Source organism: Sciurus vulgaris (assembly GCF_902686455.1).
Source record: "Sciurus vulgaris genome assembly, chromosome: 16".
NCBI lineage: Eukaryota > Metazoa > Chordata > Mammalia > Rodentia > Sciuridae > Sciurus > Sciurus vulgaris.
Window position 1 is genome coordinate 35,811,713 of NC_136477.1, and position 23,174 is coordinate 35,834,886.

General features: G+C 40.2%; 1 protein-coding gene across 1 annotated transcript in view; it reads right to left on the bottom strand.

The window, feature by feature from the left end:
• Positions 1–23,174, bottom strand: part of LOC306647149 (uncharacterized protein) — a gene marked incomplete at its 3' end in the record, with an annotated part of 600,113 nt that overhangs the window by 565,628 nt on the left and 11,311 nt on the right. Inside the window, exon 2 of the mRNA XM_079116162.1 lies at positions 4,800–5,026. Within this exon, the coding sequence (XP_078972288.1) occupies positions 4,800–5,015 (216 nt within the window). The 5' untranslated portion in view covers positions 5,016–5,026. The remainder of the gene's footprint in view (positions 1–4,799; positions 5,027–23,174) is intronic.

Consider the following 23,174-nt stretch of genomic DNA (forward strand, 5'->3'; position numbering starts at 1 on the left):
TGGGGCCCTAATTTTCTCAAGTCTGAGGAAATGGTGTGGATGAAAGTGAGTTGACCAGGCTTAGTAAGCCATGCCTTCCAAAATCCAGGTTCCTAATTCTGCAAGTCTCATGCCACAGGTAAGAATGAAGAATCAAGTTCTCTGTCCTTTCTGTACATAAGCAATAGATTTCATAATTCTCTATATTCTTTCTCTTAAAATGGTAGAAATGAAATGCTGCTAAATGTTCCATATTCTTGTTTTTCCTCTATAAAACTTAAAATTTTAGGGGAACTTATGAGTCCCAACTTATTTACCTCTGTAGAAACTTGGACCCCAAAAGTAATAATCAAGTTATTAATATTAGGTAGTCATTACCTGTGAAGCATTGATTCAAACTTTTTATGGTTTATCTCATTCATGCAACACAATAATCACAGATGGTTATGCTACAAGTACTTCTACTTTACATATGAAAAGACTGATGTTTGGAAAAGCAAAGGTTAGACCTTGTCTAAAGTCAAGAGCTCAGATCAAATTCAGATCTTTCTGATTTTATGCTCAATACTTGTTCATCACTGTAATATCCTGCCTAATGTAGGCAAGTTTCTGCTTTTGGGTCAGAAATCAGTCCAACTGGCTAACAATGCAAAAACAAAGGGCTCCCACTATTCTTCACGCCAGGAACAATCACCCAAGGGGTTAGGCAGCTAAGTGAACTGCCTTGATTTTATCAGTTGTCTTTTCTCCTTCACTTGCCACTTGAGATTTTGCTGTCCTCTGCATACTGACAAATCTCATCTCACCCAAAGCGGGAATATTTTGCAAGTTAAAATAAAAGACCATCATTCCCCAAGTGAACAGCACTCAAGAGTTTTGCCAAAGCTGTTAACTCCCACAGCGCTCACTGCAGTGGAGGAACAGCTTCAAGAACCTTGACACTTGGACTCTGCAAGCTACCCACAGCGGGGATGGAATTTGGGCAGGTACCATGAAGTTAAGTTTGACTCTTCAATACCCATTCCTGGAGTTTTTCCAGTTGTAAAGGTGGTCTTTAACAATGCAAAAACAGAATGGAAAACATTGATATACTGCACATTCACTCAACGAAAATGTACAATTTAGCTAATAGATCCTACAAAGGTTAATTTCTTCAGTGTGAAATACATGCCATGATTACATAGGATTTCCCCTAGAAACAGGGGACGCTGAGTAAAGGATTTGCAGAACTGTCTTATTTTATTCCCCAAGTCTAAAGTTATTTCAAAATCAAAGGCTTTAAAAAAATGTAACAGACAGGCTAGGTAAGATATTCAGCAACATCCTCAAGATGGATGGGATAAGATAGCTTTACCCATGAGCTGGGATTAACGTTGGAATCTTGAGTCATTTTCATCAATGTAGTATCATTGGTAACAGAGTCCCTTTAGTCAAAAGCCAGAAGAATGTGTCTTGCAAGCCAAGGTTTTTAAAAAGAGCTGAACAAAAGAGCATAAATATGATAATTCACATCTGGGTTATAAATATATTCTATACAAAACATGGTAAATGAGGTGTGGAGGTGAGGATAAGAGGTGGAGAACATAGGGAGTGCAGAAGAAATGAACATGAATGAGATGAAGCTGAGCAGACAAGAAAGAATCATTTCTATTACACATCTGGGATCAGGGGAAGAATTTACACATTTGTGCAACTAACTTGAAAACAGGGCATCAAACACTGTAGTTGTACTCAAAATAGGAAATTATTTTAATTCCTTCAATGAGTTTCAGGAACAACCATCTAAGAGTTATTTGGTACAAAGCAGAAGTTTTAAAAGTCACAAAAGAATATTTGGGACCTGCAGACAATTAAGTGAAGGTGATCAAGTCCAAAATCAAGAACACTTCTAAGGATTTGAAAGTCTCTTGCTTGGAACTATTTTAACCATCATGCCTACGGTTAGAAGAGATTTGTCCAGTTTAGAACCTCTTTTCAGATATGAGGAAGAAGGTCTTAAAATAATAGCTGAGGAAAAAAATCTCACTAGGTCACCAAAGGTGATTATCATGTTTTTAGGTCATTGCAACAAGAGGGGGCTGCTTTTTTATAAAAGTTTAATGTAAAAGTACAGAGGAAAATATAGTTGATTTAGGATCTTTCCAACTCAGATTCAAAGCATATACGATATGTAGCTGCTATAACATTTCTTTGAAGAGCAGTTGCCGGAGAGGAATCAGGCATATCTATTGTAGGACAGAAAGTACCAGTCACACCATGAAACTCTGGTGTAAAAAAAAAATCCCTTGACTGATCCAGTTTTCTAACCTCTTCCTATTTCAGAAATGTTGAGGTCATATGACCATGAACCTGCAATTTGGGAGACAAGCTGATGTGGCACTAAGCTCTGATTTCTTTACCAATAAGACAACTGTGGTACCCTCATGAGAATAAACCATGGCACCAAGCCAAAAATCTGGGAAAAAAAAAAAAAAATACCATTGCTCCCACATCACTTTATTTCCCATTCTATTTATAGGACCCTTGTGTGGGAAAAGATTTAAAAAATCTAGTTTTCAAAATTCTTATTAGTCTCATGAAAAAGAAAACAGTTGTCTGATACATGTTTGCACATTACTGTTTTTAAACTGATAACCATCCCAACCTCACCCCAAACAGCCTGAACTACAGTACACTTTATTCTAGTTTGTGTTCCATTTATATTTTGGTAGAATAATTTGGTCAAACACTCCTAGAGAAATCAGGATTTGCTAAGGAAAAAAAATTAACATGCCAAAGTGTCCACCAAAAACAATTATTGAAAACTGAAACACAGCAACCTTCCTCAAACTCTAGGAACCTATAGGAGTATACCAGAGACCAGCAAGGGTTAACACAGATGATTTCTAGCTTAAGAGAAGGAGGCAACAATTTTTTAAGGCAAACACCTGGAGAGAAAAAAGTAGTATTTTGTTTCCATCTGAAGAAATTGCAGACAAACATGAAGCAAATCACATCACGGGAATAGTCAATTATCTGAACATGCTAATTATCTAAATGTAATCAACCCGCTTTCAGTCCTCTCTTCACCTGCTGTAATATTTCTAGTGCATTGCCGTTCTCATTCCTTACAACCGATACAACATTAGACAGTCTGCATAGTGCAGCAAAGAGAAACAAATAAGCAGATTTTTGCTGATGGCAGGAATTTCTCATGCTCAGGGCATATGAACCAACAATATGGGAAAGACAGCACCGCCTTTGTGTTTTAATTATTCTCCACACCTATTTTGCAAAAGAGACTTAAAGTTCAATTAGGTAAGATGATGCTCTGTTATGGTTATTTCATAAAAACTGAGCAGTCATTTAAAGTAGTAAATATGCAGTCATGACAGAATTAAATATTCATGAAATCAAGAGCGACTGGGAAGCTGAGGATATCAGAATATTAAAATTCATCATAGTTCTCACAATGTAAATCTTGTATGCATTTGTAAGGCACCCCGTCCAGTCTACAGTGTGCTCAAATTCCAGTTCCTTGGTAGACTGCCATTTAAATAACAATATTGATTTTGGTAGATAAACAACAATCTCGATTCTTAGCTCAGTTTCAAAATGCAAAACAATTTTGAACATTTGCAAATCCAAACTTGTTAAGTGAGTTGTCTCCAAACATAGAACAGCAACATTCAATGCGTTACCAACATGTTTCAGGTATTTGTTTAATCTACTAGTATCTTAGGAAAGGTCCCACGGAAACCAAGAGAATCTCCAAGGAGGAACACTTCACCAGACACAATTTGCGCTTCTAAGCAGCAGAAGCACCTATTTTCCTATACATTTCCTTACTGAGCAAAGGAGGAAAAGTAGATTGACTCGGGTTTGGTTCCAATATTCTCATCTGTTGAAACAACTTTTCCCCAATATTAGTAGCTACTTTCAAAATGTACTAACAAATACAAGTGCACTTTACACAAATGGAAAACGCTAGCTTACACACAACTAAAGTCCAAGTGTGTACGGAGACAGGATTGTCTAGAGACAAAGCTGTAATAAATATGCTCTACTACTATTACTGAGGCATTATTTTCTATGCTATTTCCTCTACTTTATAATTTTCTGTCAGTAAAGGAAACATCAGCATTAGAGAATGGCATGTGAACATTTCTTACTGGAATTCAATTACCTGAAAAACTCCTTACTGCACAGTAAGTAGCAGCTATCCCCTAGTCTACAATGACACAGCAGGGCTGCAAAAGATTTGCAGGGTTCATCTGCTGCCAGGCACTTCGTCCCTGCCCTCCTAGGCAAGAGAATGTCAGGTGTGGAGAAACACACACAGCTTGGAGCTGGGTTGAGCAACGCTCTCCATTCTGCGAAGGAGCCAAACTTTGCTCCCATTGTTACCATCTTTAGGTTGATGTCACCTCCCTCCAAGGAGTCTCAGAAGACACTTGGCAGCTCCAAAAGGCATATTTCCCCTAGATCAATATCATCCGAATGAGCCTCTGTTAGACTGAGGGCAAGCAAAGGTCTCAACACTGCTCCCCCGAGGTGCCGTGCTCTGCCCTAAGCATCACATCGCATGTACAGAAGACTTTTCTCTGCACACATCACTGAACACCGAAACCAGGACAGACTTCAGCACACGCTTTCCAGTTCGGAAAGTCACTATCGCCAGTGGATTCCCCAGAATCCCACGCCTTCTCCACATCTGCCACCCCCACCCCCACACAAACGAGGTAAGGGGGTGGGGGAGCGGAGGGGTTAAAGTAACAGCCACTACAAGAGCTCCTTGGTTTTGTTCAAAAGATGTCACAGCGGCAACACTGTGGACCTACCTTGCTCTCTCCTTTCTCGCCGTTGGGTCTCGTCTCGGGATCGTCGCTGTCCTCAGCGCCTGCACTCTCGCCGGGCAGTTCATCCTGAGCCAGCTGCTGCTGCTGCTGCGGCTGGGGCTGGGGCGGCTGTGGCGGCGCCTGGCAGGCTCCGCCAGCCCCCTGGGAGCGGGGGATGGGCTCCGGGCGCGGAGAAACTCCCTCAACATCCATCTCCATCTTCCCATTCACTGGAGGGCAAGACAAAAGCGGAGCGGAGACTTGGCAGCGGCGCTCGGCGGCTTCTCAGCTGCCGGTGGCACGCATGGCTCGCCGAGGAGGGGCCGCCTCCCGCGCGCCCTCCCTCCTGCCACCCTTCGCCCGCGCTCCCCGCAGCTCCGTTCGCCCGCTCGGCTCGGGTTCTGGCGGCGTCTGGACCCGAGAGCGCGAGGAGCGAGTGGCCGCGTGTCCTTGGAGCGGTGGCCTTCAGGCGCCCCCGGCAGTCCCGCTAAGCAGAGCGCATCCCGGCGGCGGCGGCGCCTCCCAGCCGCGCGCCCAGCCCCGGGGCCGCCCGGGGACTTGCTCTCCAGCCCGGCCTCCAGATCCTCGCTGCTTTCCAGCGCCTCTTGGGGCCCCGCGGCGTTTCCCCTCCCTTCCAACCTTCGGAACAAAGTTGCTGGAAGAACAAACCAGATCGCCGGGATTTGCCCGGGGAAACTGGCAGGAATAGGGAATGTCAGGTGTAAGTGAAATCTACCATGCCCACCCGCTGACCAAGCGCCGACCCTCACTCTTGCCCCCTCCCCAACGCCGAGGGGCCAAGAAAAGGAGGGTTTTCCGACCTGTGCGAGGTGGTAGCGGCGAGGACTAGGACAGGAGCATGCGGAGGGCTCGTGGCTAGTGAGCCCATCCGGAACCCCAGCGACCCCCACCTCCACGCTGACCCTAGTACCCCTCTCTTCTGTGGCGGAGCGCGCCTCGGGGGTCAGTCCCTTCCGGGCATGTGTGTATGTGTGTGTGTGTAGCTGAAGCTCCGTTCCTAGATCTGCTCCGCCGCGGCGGCTTCGCACCGTACAGCCCTGCACTATAGAACTGGAGTAGAAAAGGGGGAAACAGTGGCAAATTCCGGGCAGGAAATCGACCTAATCTTGCGTTGGCCGAGATCCGGCTTAAAATTGGGAGGGGTGGGGCCCCACGGGGATGGAGAGGACGCGAGTCTCGTGGCGCGCTGGAGTTTGGCATAAAGGTCGACAGCTGAGGGTCGGGGAAAGGAGAAGGAAGAAATGAGATATAGCTGCCCGGCTTTTACTGCAATGTGTCCCGGGGTGGGCGGCAGCTGGGCGCTGTTTCTCCTAAGTATAGTCCACCTGGGCTAGTGGGGCATCTCCAGGAGGCTTGGGTGATGACCCCAGGAGCAGGCAGTGAGTTGCGTCTATAAATATATAGAGAGATGGCAAGGGTAGACTTGGAAATTCTTAAATCAGGGCTCATCGTCAAGTGATAGGGATGACTTCTAAATTTAACAGCACTTGATCCTAGGGAATAGCTTACAACTTCATAGAAATTGCTACAGCAACTCTACTAGACGTCGGGGGGGGGGGAGGGGGACCTTGGAGCAACTGTGGAGAGAAATAGCGGGTTATTAAGAACCTGCTTAATATTAAATAGAACCCATTGTTCTGGGCTTTGAGTTCCATAATGCCCCCAAATGGATCAGCAGATAAATGAACTCTTCATTCACTTCTTAGCAGAGGGTAGCTTTTTCTCTCAGCATATAATGTGAAACAGCACTTGTCTAATGAAACTGGAAAATTGCATTGTTCAGCTCACTGTCTGCTTTTTATTAACTTAAACACAACTTTTACATAACAAGACCCACTGTCCCAGTAGATGCAGTTACACAAGAGCACATTGAATTCTATCCGGCCACTACAATCTCAATGTGATTCTGCATGCAAGAATGACAGAAATTGCCAATTTAATCAGCCAATTACAATAATGCAACAGTGAACATGATTTTGAAAAGGAAAAAGTGACTGAATTACCCCCAATCTTTTTTTCAATATTTCTAAAAATTAGATTCGAATTTATTTTCTGGGTTGGTAATGTCTTAAATTTGAGTTTGCTTTAATCGGAGACTCACTATACTTGTAAATGACATTATGCCCCTGTATATAGTAATGTACCAGCCAAGAAAATAGCTGTATGCCTTTTTAAAGATGTTATTTACTCTCCATTTCCTCTCCAGTACGTGGTAATAAACCATCAATTCTTACAGGATTTTTATTATGGTAAATTAGATTATCTGTGTAATGTGCTTAGCAAATTGCATAGAATATACTGAGCACCCAACAAACATTGTCTGTTATATTGAAAGACTAAGATAGGATGCATTCACCTTGAGCATTTGTCTGGAGATCTTGATTTAGAAGGAAGAAGCTACCATTTTAATTAATCTTTACTTAAATTTTCTAAAAGATATCTGCCATCTTCAGAGGATGAAGCCCCTTCTGAAGACAGGATGAAAGTCAGTGGTGTTTTGTGCAATGAAGTTTTGAATTTGACAGATTTTCCTTCTACAATGTAGAAATAAAAATCACATGTCAGTTCAGACAGGAGCTGGAATAGCTGACTGGTAAAGTTATTATTCTTCCATGCTTGTTACTTCCAAAATGTGTTTGTGAACTTCTTTCAAGGCTTAAATGAAGATTAAATCGAAAGAAAGATAAAATAATTTCAACTAACTTTGTTCTAAATTTAGGCATATGCTTTTAAAGATCCCTATTGTTAAATGCAAATATTTTTCTTTCTTCTGCCCCTCTATTTTTTTGGGGACACAGTTTTTTTTAGCATCTGTCATAAGTAAATATGGGCTCAGAAAATATATTACATTTCAAAACTGTTGATTGCACCTAATTATGCATGTAAATTGCTACTTCAGGCATACAGACAGCTTGCAACATTTTGAAAATTTTGCCCTACTAGTCATCTGAGGTATTTGTGTTACTATTTTGTAGTTGCCTTAAATGACTTCCTATCCCCATTAACTTTCCATTAATAATGGGTCTAGAATAATTTTGACTTTTCACTTTCTCTTTTTCAAATGATTCAAACTGATAAATAAGCAGTTTTTAACAAAATCACCCTTCCTTTTATTTATACCAGGTCACTTGATGTTTTGAGTTACTAAGAAGAGATTCTACAAAGAAGTGTCCTGGAAGTGTAGTCAGTCTAATTCATTGTTATTCAAAGTGTGGTCCCTGGACCCCAAGTGTCCCCAAACCTAGGAGAAATGCAGCTTTACTCGCCACCTTGGGCCTATTGAATCAGAACCTGTGTCTCACCAGGTCTCCAAGTGATTCCTTTTTCCTTCAGTTTAAGAAACACTGCTCTCTCATATCACAGGTTGGTCTTTGTAATTGTAATTATCTTTGACTCTCACTATTCCCCTAAAGTACTACCCAGAAAGATGTATTAGGAAAACACAAGGTAGCAACTTCTTTCCCCTCAAGACATTATATTCCCACCCAACTCCCATTCTCCAGGGTCTTACTGATGCATAATGAAGTTTCACAAATAAGCAACATATCTATGTTGTATCTCTAGCACTGAATAAGAAGTGTACAATTGTCTACAATCAAAATGCATTAACCTAAAAAGCATTTTGTCTTGAATAATACATTTAATGCAAACATGTGGGAAACTCGCTCTTAGCCTTCTACTTGAGACTTGAAAGCCTGCAGTTTCCTGTGCTGTGATAAGCAATGTCTTCTCTTACAATGTAAGTAGAAACCAACAAGTTTGTGTTTGTGCAATGACATATATAAAGCTTCAATCATTTGGGGTAAGTTTGAACTAAATTATTTGTCCCAAATAACTTTAGGAAATATCAGAAAATGTTTCTTTAAAGAATTTCTCTGAAACACATACATTAAAAAAAAAAAAAATGAATGAATTGTTACTGTAAAAGTCTACCTGATAACAGTATTCTTACCTGGCATGTACCTGAAATCACCTGGAGAAAGTCATCAAAATGATTAGGATTCAGCAGGTCTTGGGTTGGGCCTGAGACTACATTTGTAACAAATATCCATATGAATCCCATGCTTTTGGGTCTTTGGAACTAAAATATTTGCTTTATTTCCATCCTTGGTTCTCAATTTTCAATCACTCGGTGAACTTTTAACAACCTGCAGTACCGACTAAACCCTAAATAAATTATATGAGAATCTCTGAAGGTGGAATGTAAGTATCAGAAGTTTTAAAACCTCTGCAGGTAATTACAATGTGTAGCCAAGACTGAGAATCAGGCTGATTCTCCAGCTGTGTTCAGCAGCAGCACCTGGGAACTTGATAAAGATGCAAACTGTAGTACTCCACCCAAGACCTACCTGCCAATCAGAAACTCTAGGGGTGGAGTCTAGCAATCAGTACTATACCCCAGTGTTATTGTGATGTGTGCTTAGTTTTGAGAACCATGGCTGTGATCAAAGTTTCTCTATGCATGTTAAAAATCACTGGGGAGTGGTCGAAAAATACTGATTTTTATATAATTGATTAAGACCTTAATCAATTATATAAAAATCTTAGAGGGTGAAAGTTAATTTGGTGGCAAAGTTCCCCTAGGTGATTCCAGTTGTACAGCCAGAGTTGGAAAATTTTTCTATAGACTGAATTTTTATGTATGCAAATTGTGTTTCCATGGAGCAGCCGTTTCTTCTATGCTAGTTAAAAAATCCTTCCTTAATCTGCAAAAATGGAGTGCCTGGAAAGGTAAATTAGAGTACCAGCCCAATTATCACAGATTCAAATTAGTGTACTCAATATTTTCTGATGAGCCGCCTTTTTTTTTTTTTTTTTTTTTTTTTTCCTTCTTGGTAACATGACAGCAGCTTCTGCTCTCTGCAGCAGGACTCTGATGTGAAATGACTCAGTTTGGGGTGGCTATGGAACATACCCTGGCACCAGCCTGCAATGACGAAAGTTTCCTCTGTGAGTTAGGCAACTCAGGGGACGTCCCTATAAATCAGGGAACTGCTGTTAAGGGTTTTAGCACCTTACTGCCGGAAGTGTGGTGTGCAGTCCAGTAGCATCTGCTTCAGCTGGACTCTCAGGTTCCACCTCAGTCCTACTTAACAGTATCAGCATTTTAAATCCCAGGTGATATGTGTTCACCTTTAAAGTTTGAGAAGCATAGCTCAAGTGTATTCCTGTGTCTCACAGTTGACACTCAACTAGCAACCTGATCCTAACTCCAACATCTTTTTGTTTTTATGGATCTACTCCCATTCTGAGAACCTTGTAGAACCTTTATAGCTAAAGTTCCAGTTGATGAGAAGAATCTACAAACATTCCTCATTCTATTTTAACCTTTCTATCCCTAGCACCACTGTCCAACTTCCTACAGTGTGCTCTTCAGTAAGGAGCCACCAGCCACTTGTAGCTTCAAACACATGAATTTTGGCTAATATAACTGAGAAACTATATTTACTTTTATTTCACTTTGATCAATTTACATTTAAATAGCTCCATGTGGCTAGTGGCTCCAGTTTTAGACAATACAGCTCCAAAGTAATCATTCTTCTTCTTGCTTAGCACTTTTTCACATTCCCAGGTTGAACACTAGCCCCTCCTACTCAGCTTTTGTATGTATTAATCCCTAGTGACTACACCAGGATGAAAAACATCTGCCTTGCCACCTCATTTACATAATAAGTAACATTATGCTTATTATTTTGAATGAGAGGAGTTTAACTTGAATTAAGTGCCACCAAAAGTTGTCAAAACCTCTTTCATAGTATTCATAATTACGTAGCTTTAATTTTACAGCCTTTTCAAACATCAGCAGACATGGGTACATTTGGAAACTGCCTTAAGAAAAAGAGACAAAAGACTGCAAATGGATTCAGGATGGAAGACACATAGAGACATCCCCATACCCAGCATCTTGTTGGTGCATAATAGAAAGTTGCACACATTAAGAATTCATCTATATTGAAAGTAAACATCAAAACTTGAAGATTATTCTCAAAATGGAAGATGAAACATAAAAACAAAGAAGAGATCATGAAGTTAACAATGCCAGAAGATAGCAAATAAAATTTAATATAGAAATGTGCTCAACAGTTAGTCTGAATGTATCTAGTCTGTGGAGCCAATGGAATAGGAGAAGGTGGTATGGGATGGGAGATAAGGAAAGGGGAGAGAAACAAAAATACTCATAATTTGAGACAAATACCAGTCCCCTTGAGTCTTTTTTTCTACAGGGTAATAACAACAGCAAACAATTCTAATAACACTGACTCCAATCTATTAAGTGTGCCCCTGGAGTCCCCTCAACATCCCTGTGAGGTGGATAATACAATCAGGAAAGAGATTATTCAAACCATTCTATTATTTTAACTGACACTCCTTAGTAAAGCTTAATATACATAAGCAAATTCCTACCTGAAAGGGAAGAGGACAGTGCTAAAGTTAGACCTTCTCCTCTGATTACTTCTAAGCAGCAATAGCCACAACCTATCTTAAAAGGAGGTTAGTACTAGGAAAATATGTAATCAGGGTCTGTGCCTTGCCCAGCTGCTGATTTGGTACTGTGTGATTCACAATTATTCCCACAAAGAAACGTGTAGCTAAGGGCAACAGCCTCATGTCTGCGGTATGGTCATTTCATAGCAACTGAAACCAATAAATAGACCACTGTGTTGTCCTCGGGAAAGAGACTCCAAGAGACTTCAGATAGTATGACTTCAGGAGACTGGCAGGGAGTTCAGACATCATTCCAAACATCCTGACTTTAGTGCAGCATCTTAAAATTCAGGCCCTCTTTCTTCTCAGACACTGAGGACTTCTTTCTTGATATTCCACATTAGTCAACCTCAAAGGAGAGGGAGCAAACTGAAAATGAGAGAAAACAGGACTACTTCCTTTCAGTGATGGGCTAAAAAAAAGCCCAAACTTGGTTCTATGTCTCTGCAGCTTTGCTGATACCACACACCTAAGAATATAAGTCATTCAAATTAAACCACAAACCCTAATAGTTGTTTTAGGCAATGTTTGGGGTATCATTTTTTTGAACACACATGTTTTTGAAGAGATTACCAAAATTATAAGTGTACTTTATACACATAAAAATTTCTAAGGATTCTGAACTATAATCTCTGATTCTCCTGAACATTTTCCAGTATATTTTAGTTTTAAAGAGCAATCACATTCTGCCCAGGCAATATTGGAGCAATTCTGCCTTAGTGAGATGATGACTCATTTGACTTCCTGAATCTTGTACAGATTGTGAGCTTTGCTGAGCTGGTTCTAAGACTTGATTTGTGCTTCTGAAAGCTCAGGTGGAGGGAGGCACTTTCTGTACTCTCTTTTGATCATCCCTGTGACCTCTACTTTGATTTGGGCCTCCCACCTTGGGTTTCTAGCTGCCTTCCTAGTCATTTTTGCTCCATGTTTACTTTATTTACTAGAATCCTTGCTGGACACTGGAGCCCCAAGGATAAAGCATATGGTGACCCCCGCCTTGCAAACTGCAGCAATAAAAGTACATAAGCATGTTACAAAATATGGAGAGAGCCCTGGAAATAGCAAAGGCAGTACAAAGTACTCACACCAGGGTTCCAGCAGTCAGAAGACTTTCCCTGTGTATCTTATAGGAATCTCCAAAAGGGCAGCTAATAAATAACTCATCCAAGTTCTTAAACTGAGAAATAAGGTCAAAGAATATACAGGGTCAAAATATCCCTTATATTACTGACAAAGTCTGGGTTAGAGGATATAGTGTGTGTAGTTTGTGTCTGGAAGCCAATGGTCTTCCTATTTCTGAATATTGGCATCAAGCAGATCAATCCACTCCATCAGAGCAGTGTGGGCATGTGCCTGCCCAGCAGGCAGCCAGACCCCAGGAGGTAAAAGAAAGAAATATTTCACTTTTAGCTCTTCCTTCCTCTAACTGCCTCTGACCATCCCGAAACTCCTCATGAGCATCTTTAAATAACAAAACACACACACAAATTTAAATCAAGAGGAGGAGGAGGAAGAGGAGGAGAAGGAGTTGTTGTTACTTCCCCCAGGTGAACTCTGCATTCATCTCAGCTCTTTACGCCGTATCCCAAGTCCCAGTTCCTGTGGCTTCCTGGTGCCTCCTGTGGCAGGGAGAATTGGGGTGGGGGGCGGAGGTACCATGGACAGCTCCTTTCCCTGTCTCTGTGAGCTCACTGGTCCTTGTGGCCACTAGTCACCCTCAGTTCACCAGCCATGCTCAGCTAAACTTCAGAACTCTCTCTCAGGTCCTAGACATGGCTGGTCAGAATTAACATTCCCAGTACAAAGCTGTCAAGGGGTAAACTCCTGACTCAGTTCTCATTAGCATTAGGCTTGTTTCTGCTGAGCAAACCAGAGATTTCAGGGAGGTGTGGAGCTTGCAGAGGAGGTGCATTGGTGAGTACCTTTTATCTTACAAGTGCTGAATAAATATTACATTTTCATAATTTGGCTTTTTAAACCAGAAATTATTTTTCATTCCCTCATATAGCATATTTTAGAAGACCCACCTAATGCAGTGTCTTGTACATGGTGGGAACTAAATAAATGTTTGAGAATGAATATTAAAAACCTTTTATGTGAAGGCTTAGAAATGACTTTGCATCTCATCTTGGAAAATTTAGTCTTCAAATAAGTAAAATAAGAATAGTTTATTTGGGAACTAGATTTTCAGCAAGGACTTAGACTATCATGAAATGTGCGTGTAGATTTCACTGAACTATTACAGAAAGGTGAATAACTTTAACTTTGCACAATGACCTTTTCTGAGTCTCATTTTATAAATGAGGAACTTAAAATTGCTTTTAGGTCAAAGGTTCTCAGGTAACAGTGGACATCTTCTGACTAGTTGAATGTATGCTAAAAGTATCAGATAACCAGGTGAAGGCGGGAAACCCTCTATATTTTTATAAGGTATGCTTTCAATTCCATCTATTAAATGGTAGATCTGCTATTTCTGGATATGGCCACTAGTCTTCTAGTCATGATGTCCTTTATCTGTACATTTTGCTATTCATTTTGGAACCAGCATATAAGAAATATGTGCAACCACAATAAATGATTATATGAATTTTTTTTGGGAAATGGGGAATTGAAATGTAAATGTGGAACACAAAAGAAAAAATAACCATTGAAACAGAAACATTATAAATGAACTTGTGGGGAAAACCAGTAGAGTATGAGTGATGAGTTTACAAGGTCTACCTGGATGTATTTCCAGAGAAAAGAGAGAGACTGCTACAGGGGGGAAACTGAAACTGCAATTGGTGATAATGTGCCTTTTTAACGTGACAGCACTCTCATATCCCTTAAGAATACCATACGTGCTCAGGAATGGAGTAATGAGTAAGTACGGACTCTGCTGCTTCTCACCTCTTCCCCAGCATTCAGGCTTCCAGCCACCTGCTCTGTTGCCACTATATTATTACATGTAATTAGTCACCTCTCCACTGTCTGTCTCCTTGATCTTCATCAGACTCTGTCCCTTATCTCACTCAAATCTTCTCAGTAAGCCACTCAGTTTTGATTCCTCCTCCATTCCTGACTCTTCCCTCACCAACTCTTTTTTCAACTCATCTTTTCCTATTCACCTCTAAGTGGCTAATCATCTGTTCTTCTCCATACTTGTTCTTTCTCCAGAGAATTCACAAAGCTACAACTTCCTCATCTTAGGGAAATACCAATTACTATTAATCACCAGAGACTAAACACAACATTAGGCATTTTATATACAACATCCCTTTTAATTATTGTAACAGCACTTGCAGTGAACACTAATAGCCCCATTTTACATACAAGAAAACTGAGGTTCTAACAATTAAGATTGTGTTCCCAAAACCACAATCCAGATGTTCTCAGAGCCAGAAATTTGACTTCAGGTTTGTCTGATACAAATTTCATGATGGCTTCATCCACCTGTTTGTATATTAATGATCTACTGCAGTGCAACAAATTATCCCTGGGCATAATTCCTCAAAACAGTAATAATCATTTCTGTTGGTTACACATCTGCAATTCAGTCAGAGCTTGGTGGATATGACAAACCTCCACTCCCTGCAGTATCAGCTTAAGTAGGGGTTGGAGGCTCCACACTAAAGATGGTTCAGTCATGTGATTGACAGGTAGGTACTGGCTATCAGCTGGGCACTCAGGAGCTAGGGTCCAGGGGTCTCAGTGGCTCACCATGAGCTCACATGAGCTCCCTGTGAGCTCCTTAGGATTCCTCACAGCATGGCGGCTGGGTCCAAGAGCAAAGAACCTAAGAGAGCAAGGCATAAGTGCAAGGTCTTTTTATGACTTAGTCACACATGTCATCTTTACTATGCACTAATGGCCAAGGCAAACACAAAGGCCCATCCAAGTTCAAGGACAGGGGACATAGATTCCACCTCTGGAAAGAGTACTAGAAGTAATGTAGCAAAAGAACATGAAGGATAGGAGGAAATGCTGTTATAGCCTTCTGCAGAAAATGTAAGCTGGCACATCATGACTCCTCTATAAATCACCCACATACAGGTGACTTCTACTCTTTATCTACAAGCCCTGACACCTCTTCTGAAGATGATTTCCTGCTTCTGATTGTTAGAATTTTACAAAAACCAAATTCACAAAGCTCTTTTACCCCATTCTTTACATTATCAGCACCATTTTTTCTAATCAACAAGTGTGAATAGCTTAAATGCAGCCTGGACTTCTCTTGTTCCCATGTCCTGAAACCTATTAATTCTATTTCATTAAATAATGTATGTGTTCATTTATTCATTCTTCTAAAATTATTGACAACCTACTATGTATCTGATCCTGAATGGGTTATTGCTAGTTGTCAGTGATAGAAGTACAGTAGGGTATACACACACATATGAATACACCTGTGTATATGTGTATATACACACACACATGCATACTATCTTTGCTTTTAAGTAGTTTATTAGAAGAATAGGTAAATTTTTAAAAATGTTAAAAATTGTTAAAAGTATTATACTCCAAATATACTAAAGATACTAATGTAAAGACAAGGGACATTAACCTAGATTTTGGGTGAATGAAGAGTAGGGAGAAAGAACCAGAAAAGAAAGAAGTGAACTCTGATCCAAGTTTAAAGGAATAGTTGGAGATTTTTTGTTTGTTGGTTGGTTGGTACTGGCACCTAGCCACTGAGCTATTTCCCCAGCCCTTTCTATTTTTTTTTTTATTTTGAGACAGGGTCTTACTAAGTTGCTTAGGGCCTAGCTAAGTTGCTGAGGCTGCCTTTGAACTTGCAATCCTCTTGCCACTAGATTACAGGTGAGTGCCATCTCTCCCAGCAAAGAACGTTAGGAGTTTTATTCCATCTGAACTCACCTTTTACAAATAGAAATCAAACCAACTCAAACAGTATACCATTTTGTTCAGGATGACTTTTGGTTGGTCTGCCAAGAGATAGTGTCTGAAGCATCAAATGATCCCCAAAGCTAAACCTCTGTTCAAATATATTTCTCTATAGACTTTATTGGTCATGCCCATAGAAAGTAAATTAATGTAATTGAGAATAATCAGTATCATTGAGCATTGTAGGGATTGAAACTCAATGTAGAGGGATTGTTTTAAATTTGCCTTTCTAAATAAAGTTTATTGTGAATATTTAAGATAGCCACTTGATGTTATGAAAGTGAATTTAGAAGGCTTTTTAAATGAAAGGGAAAGAAATCTTTCACAGTTTTGTTTTTCTGGCATGTTGCCAGCTTGCGCTCTCGGATCCATTTCTTGTCATTTGTTGTATCCCTTGCTCCGCTTGGTGTCACAGGAGAATATATTTCCAGGCTCCCTTGCTAACTTGTCTCTGGGGAATTCCAACCATGGGAAGCAGTAGTAGAACATTGCAGGGTGCAGGAGGAGAGAAGCTGGTTTGTTTCTCCTCACAAAAGCCCTCTCTGCCTCAGCTGTATTTGCAGCAGCAGCATCTCTTCTGTGGCTTGCCAGACAGGCACTGTCTCAGTGGCCCCAGGTCTTGCTGGACAGCGGCCCTCACCATGGCTATAGATTTTGGGATCAAATAACATATCTCCTCTCTGTGGACGTTCAGTCCTGCAGGTGAGAAGAGCCTCCTGATTCTGTTAACCTCTGGGTGGCTTCGCCATCCCTAGAAGCCACCCCATGTGTAAGTGTAACCAATTCTATCACAATCCCTTCTTTTTGAAAGACCATATGGTTTATGTTCACTGCCTGGTCCCTGGTCAATACACCTAGCTACCTCATTTTTTGAATGATTTTTTAATTTTTAAAATTAATATAAAATGTAATATCTCAATCATTTTAGGTGTACAGTTTAGTGTCATTAAGTGAATTCACATTGTTGTTCAAACATGACCATCATTCACCTCTAAAATGCTTCTCATTTGCAGAAGCTGACATTCTGAACCCATTAACAACAACCTTACCCCTGGCAACTACCATTCTGCTTTCTTCTCAATGCATTTGACTTTTCTAGCTGCCTCATATGAGTGGAATCATACACTATTTGTCTATTTGTAGCTGGCTTATTTCACTTAACACAATACCTTCAAGGGCCATCTATGTTTTGGCACATATCAGAATTTTATTCCTTTTTAAGAATGAATAATATTCCATTTTGCATATACACCACAGTTCATCCATTCATCCATCAATGAACATTTGGATTTCTTCCACATTTTGGCTATTATGAACAATGCTGTTATGAACATGGGTGTATAAATGTCTTTTTGAGTCCCTACTTTCAAATCTTTGGGGTATACACCCAGAAGTGAAATTGCAGAATGGCATGATAATTTCTATTTTTAATTTTTTTGAGGACCTGTCATACTGTTTTCCAGGTGACTACACTACTTGATATTCCTGTCAATGATGTATAGGGATACCAGTTTCTCCACATTTTGATCAATACTTATTTTCTGCCTTCTTAATGATAGTCACTGTAATGAATGCAAGGTGGTATCACACTGCAGTTTTTACCTTAATGCTAGAATGGTTGTTTTTGTGTGACAAAAACTGTTCCCTCAAACATGCTTTCTAGTCATATTGCTGCCCTGTATTTCCATGACAAGTTTAAATAGGAGCCTTACCAGATGCAGTAACTGAGGCCCAGTGAGGCTTTCAGAGAAGAGGAAACTTCTTCAAATTCCACCTCAGCCCTCACTCTGTGACCTTGGTCTCTTTACCCATCCCTCTCTGTTCTCGGTTTTTTCATCTTCTACATAGTCGGTAATAACCCCTGCCTGGCACAGCTAGGAGAATAATATTTTCCCTACATATTTGTTTATATTCCAGATTCTTAGTTTTAAATATTTGATGCTTCACATCTTGCTAGCTTGTTCATATAGTTAAACTTCATATGCTTTTGTTGACACAGTATCAATAAAAAGAACTAAAAATGTGCACATGTTGCTTTCCCTGGTGGCTGAGCTTCAGAGGTGGTTAATTAAGAGGGCAAGTCCCTGATGTCTGACAAATATAATTCTAAATCCTAACTCCACTCACTACCAGCAAATGTATGACTTTGAAAAGTTACTGACTTTATTTAATTCCTATGAACCTCAATTTCCCTGTCTATAAAATGGGGATAATGATATTTTCTATATTTTGGGGCTATTATGGGGATTAGATGATAAAATTACAAAAAGATTTACTTGTCATGTTTGTAAATATATGTTTAGGTATTATTAGACTTAATTTGAATTGCAAATATTAAATGTTAAATTTTAAATGGTAAAACCTTTCATACACTATAAGGGATTCTGATTTGAGTCTATTTAAGAACACACTGATAAAAGAATACTTCCACCCAATTTGCAACCTTCACCAGGCTGTCCCAAACTCCAGGGTATATGACTACTCTGTACTCAGTTAGGTAAGCTGCAGATGTGGAATGGACAAGCCCCAAGGGCCTGGTCATTTTTTGATATGCTTGAATGATGGAACCCCATGACCTGGGGCTTTTTTGTGTAGTAGAAAAAGTCACAAGTCTAGATTTTGATTAACAACACAAAATACAGATACCCATAATTTTGAGGCAGAACTTTTGCTCAACCAAAGTCCAAATCCCTCATGAAGGTATGAGTCTAACTCATTCATCTCTTTCCCTAAAAGAGAAAATAACACATAACATTTACCTCATTCATTAATTTCACAAAACTTCCTTGAGCACCTGTCCCAGACACTAAGAAATATGCCAGTAATGCAGAAATGTAAGGTATAGCTCCAACCCCCTAGGAGCTCAGAGAATTGACAGTCAGCACAAAGGGCTGTGGGAACTCAGCCTGAGGGGTCAGAGAGGAGGCCATGTCTGGGGTGAAGCTGAAAAGATGAAGAGGTGTTAATAAAGAGGAATAAAAGGGAGGGAACATATTGTTCAAGGCAGACAGAGGAGCAGTGCAGAGGCACAAAAAATGGAAGTAGCATGATGCACTGCAAAATCCCAAGTATGTGAGAAATGAGAGGTGGATGGAAAAGTTGCCTGGATCCAGATTGTGAAGGCACTTCTATATCACGGTAAAGAGTCCAGACATCAGGCCATGCATGCTGTGGAAGAATGATGGTGGTGTTTTAAGCTTGGAATAAGAAGAGGTGGGAGAATGCATGACAACTCTGTGGAGAAAAGTGGGACTAGAAAGCAAGAAAACCAACTAGAGCACCATAGCAGTAACAAAAGCAGGAAATAAGGTTTTGAACAAGGCACAAAAAGGAAGAGAAGGTGCTGGATTCTAGAGGCGATTCAAAGGCAAAATCAATGGGACTGAGTAAGTCATTTGATATGTCTATTAATTCTAAATTAAACAGTTCCAATATCACTTAGCAGATTATAAATATCCTATGACACATGTGAGCACACCAAATGAGACTTCAAAGATGGCCAAGGGGCGGGCAACATGTGTGTGCCATGTAGTTAGACTCTCACCAAGGCTGACCTACTTTGCTATCAGTTATGCCTTGGAATGTCAGAGGTTAACAAATTCTATGGAATTATTGTTAAGGAGGAAAAAGAAGAACCCAAATGTTTGCTTCTATGCTTCATAGTACAACTCCCTCTGTAAGCTCTAGTGAGTCTTTTATCAAGAAACTGAGTGTATGTTTTCCTGTTTTCAACCTCAGGATTCCAAAGACTCTATTTTCCATTGCCTTTAAGCAAATCTTCATCTAAACAATGTCTGGCCCATGAGACTCCACCTTATTTTTAAGGATCTAAAAATAAATGTATTTCCAAACCTCCCTGAGTCACCCACTCCAGTTCATAATCACCCCCACATTAAAAAAAAAATGCCTCCTCACACCTACTCTTAAGTCTTTCACTTGGCCAGGTCAGTCTTTCTTCTTATGCTATTTGGAGGATGATAAAGAATAGCCATTATATGAAAGGCATAGATTTGCACTTGACTGGATCTTATGTATGAAAATGACTGCTTCCTTAGAGATCGATGCAAGGTGAATGACACTAAGTGTAATTTGCTGTAAGTTACACTTCCCAGGTTCCACAGCTAGTCATTTATAAATAAAAGAATTTGGGGTTGCAGTGGGATAACTATCCACACTGAACACCAATTCCAGAACTGAACTTATTCTTATATTTTCTTGCCTCACAGTTTTATGTAATTTAGTACATGGCAATTTTTTTGGAGTTTACATTTGAAAGGCACTATTTGGGAACATGGTTATAATATGTCTTATAGTAATAATTCCCTGTGTCTAGGAAGGGCTTAGTAAGCTGGATGACTGGATTTTTCCATGGTCAAGTATGGATGATATTTTGGGAAGATAATGGCAGGCTGAGCCATGGGTATTGAATGACTGCACCCAGAGTTGGAAGCCAGGGAAATAATAGGGGAATTGAGAGTGGAATGTAGGATCAGTTCAAGGATGGAAGAAGAAAAACAATATAAGCCATTTTTTCCATTTTTCATATTTCATATTTTTCATATTTCATGTTTCATATTTTTAATATGGGGGCTACAAATGATGAAACAAACTCAAACTGTCTCAACAACAAAGGGAATGTGTTGGTCCATATAGATCTAAAATGTGTAAAAATGACATAGTTTCTGTAATAGTTTGAAGTGGGTTGTGACTTTACTTCACTACTGTTCTCTTGGATCCATCCTTCTCTGTTGGGTCATATTTTCCCCAAGGCTGGCTCCACAATTCTTTGGATTATATTAATCACGTATCCTCCGAGGAACTGATCACCAAGGACAGGAAAATGCCATAATCTGATTGACACAAACCAATCTTGTTCTGTCCCTGGATAAAGGGTGGTGGTTGAACCTACTAAGCTACATGCCTGCCAAAACAGAAAATGGGCACAAAATAGATAATATAAAGACACCAATGCCCACTGCAGCACCCACTCAATTAGTGGTCAGTGGAAAGTGGAGCCAGAAAAGAAGGAGTCAAAAACTGTGAAAGCAGTCATGGCACCAGCAGAAGAGCAGGATGGTAGGATGACTGTTTTGTTTTTTCTGCTGTTGCAGGGACTTAGGAATGTAACTCCTTAGGGAAGTTTGAAGCCAACGCCTACATTCATGAGAGCCACTTCCTGGTTTTAATTATTAAAAGAACAATATGGTTATAATGTAAGATAGTTCATGGCAGTAAATCACCACACTGGAATAAGAAAAAGAGACATTCATTTTTCAAGCAACTAATGGACTATTTAGTAAATGTGTGTTCTTAAGGACAAAGTAGAACTCTGAAACACTAAACATTTCATTAAATAAAACAGCTTGTTTCCTAAGGACTGTACTACATGCAGTGACAGGATGTTCCAGTACTGACTGATTCCTTTGATAGGAACAAGAAGTTACACACCAGTATTGAATAGGGAGGAGGAAGGATCACAGCCATTGGGAAAGTGCATTTTTTTAATTTATCAAGATTGACTACAAATACAACATATTATGCTGTTATTTATATTAAGAAAGTCTCTCTGAGAATAAATCAATTAGTAAATACCTTGTACAGTACTTGGCAAGTAGTAGGTACTCAATAAATGTTCATTGAATTAAAGTATTTATTGAGCACCTTGTAAGTACTCTGACAGGCACTGATGGTAATTTAGCAGATACTCTACTTATTCCTCAGCATTTATCATGCCCAAGAACATGAATGGCTCTTATAGCAAGCATCTGAGCATATATAGGGCAGTCTGCAGGTGCTGGGGAGTTAATATCTCTGGTACAGCTCTCAACCAATGATGGATGGAATGGATGGTTAAATACCCCGGCATCTGGGGTGGGGATATAGCTCAGTGGTAAAGTGCTTGACTGGCATGTGCAAGACCCTGGGTTCAATCCCTAGCACCAAAATAAATAAATCAACAAGTACTCCAACTTCTTTGCCCCTCAGGCAGTGCAGTTCTGATCATGTCCTATGGTGTCACTGAAGTCCTGAGTAGGACAGAACCCCAGTTGTCCACAGCACTGACCTTCTTGTTAATATCCACAGCAGTGACTGACTTGCTACCTTTCCTTTCCCCCACTTTCCCACTCTCCTGCCAATGCATCCTGGGATTGCCTCCTAAGGAGACTCCTTTTGCTTGTAAAATTGTCTCATGACCAGCTTCCAAAGGACAGTAGACCTCCTGGTAGTATTCATCCTCTCTTCCTGGCCTCAAATACTGTGGAGAGCACCAGCAAGCCTAGACCCAGGATATGGATGATTACTGGGGATGCCAAATATGACAATCTCATTTTCAGTGGCTTCACTCAAATCTTTCAGGTACAAGGGAGTGATGAACGCTGAGCCAACGTAGGGTTAGCACACAGCTGATGAAAATGTCCTGAGGAAGCTGTTCTTCTCCTGATAAAAAGTGATAGGTGTAACTGTCCTCTTTCTGCCTTGAAGATGATCATGATGCCTGGAGCCTCAGTGAAGATATCCATAGCAGATACTTCACTGGAGCCAACATCATTGACTCACTGAGCCAGCAAGAACAGTGGTCCAGCTCTGAGATTTCTTGTTATGGGAGAAGATAAAACCCTGTTTGTTTAAGTCAACTTAATTCTAATTTCTGTTGTGTGCAGTTTAAAAGCAACTCTGGGGGAAATACCTAGCACTGTGTTATGGATTAAAAGAAATAAAAATGGAACAACATACAAATGTTTTACTGGAGAGTGAAAACTAAGTTCTAAGATAATTAGGACCATTTTTTAAAATTCTAAAGCAATGGGCATGATGTAATAATTTGTTCAAGCACAGGTTGAACAACTGGTCTGTATTCAAGTACTGTGGGGTATTTGAGATTAGAGGACCCATTAGATCCCTTTAAACCTGAAGTTTCTATCACTCTTTCACTACACAGAAAGAAAAAGTAAAAGTAGTAGTTCCAGCAGAAGTCCCAACAGGTTC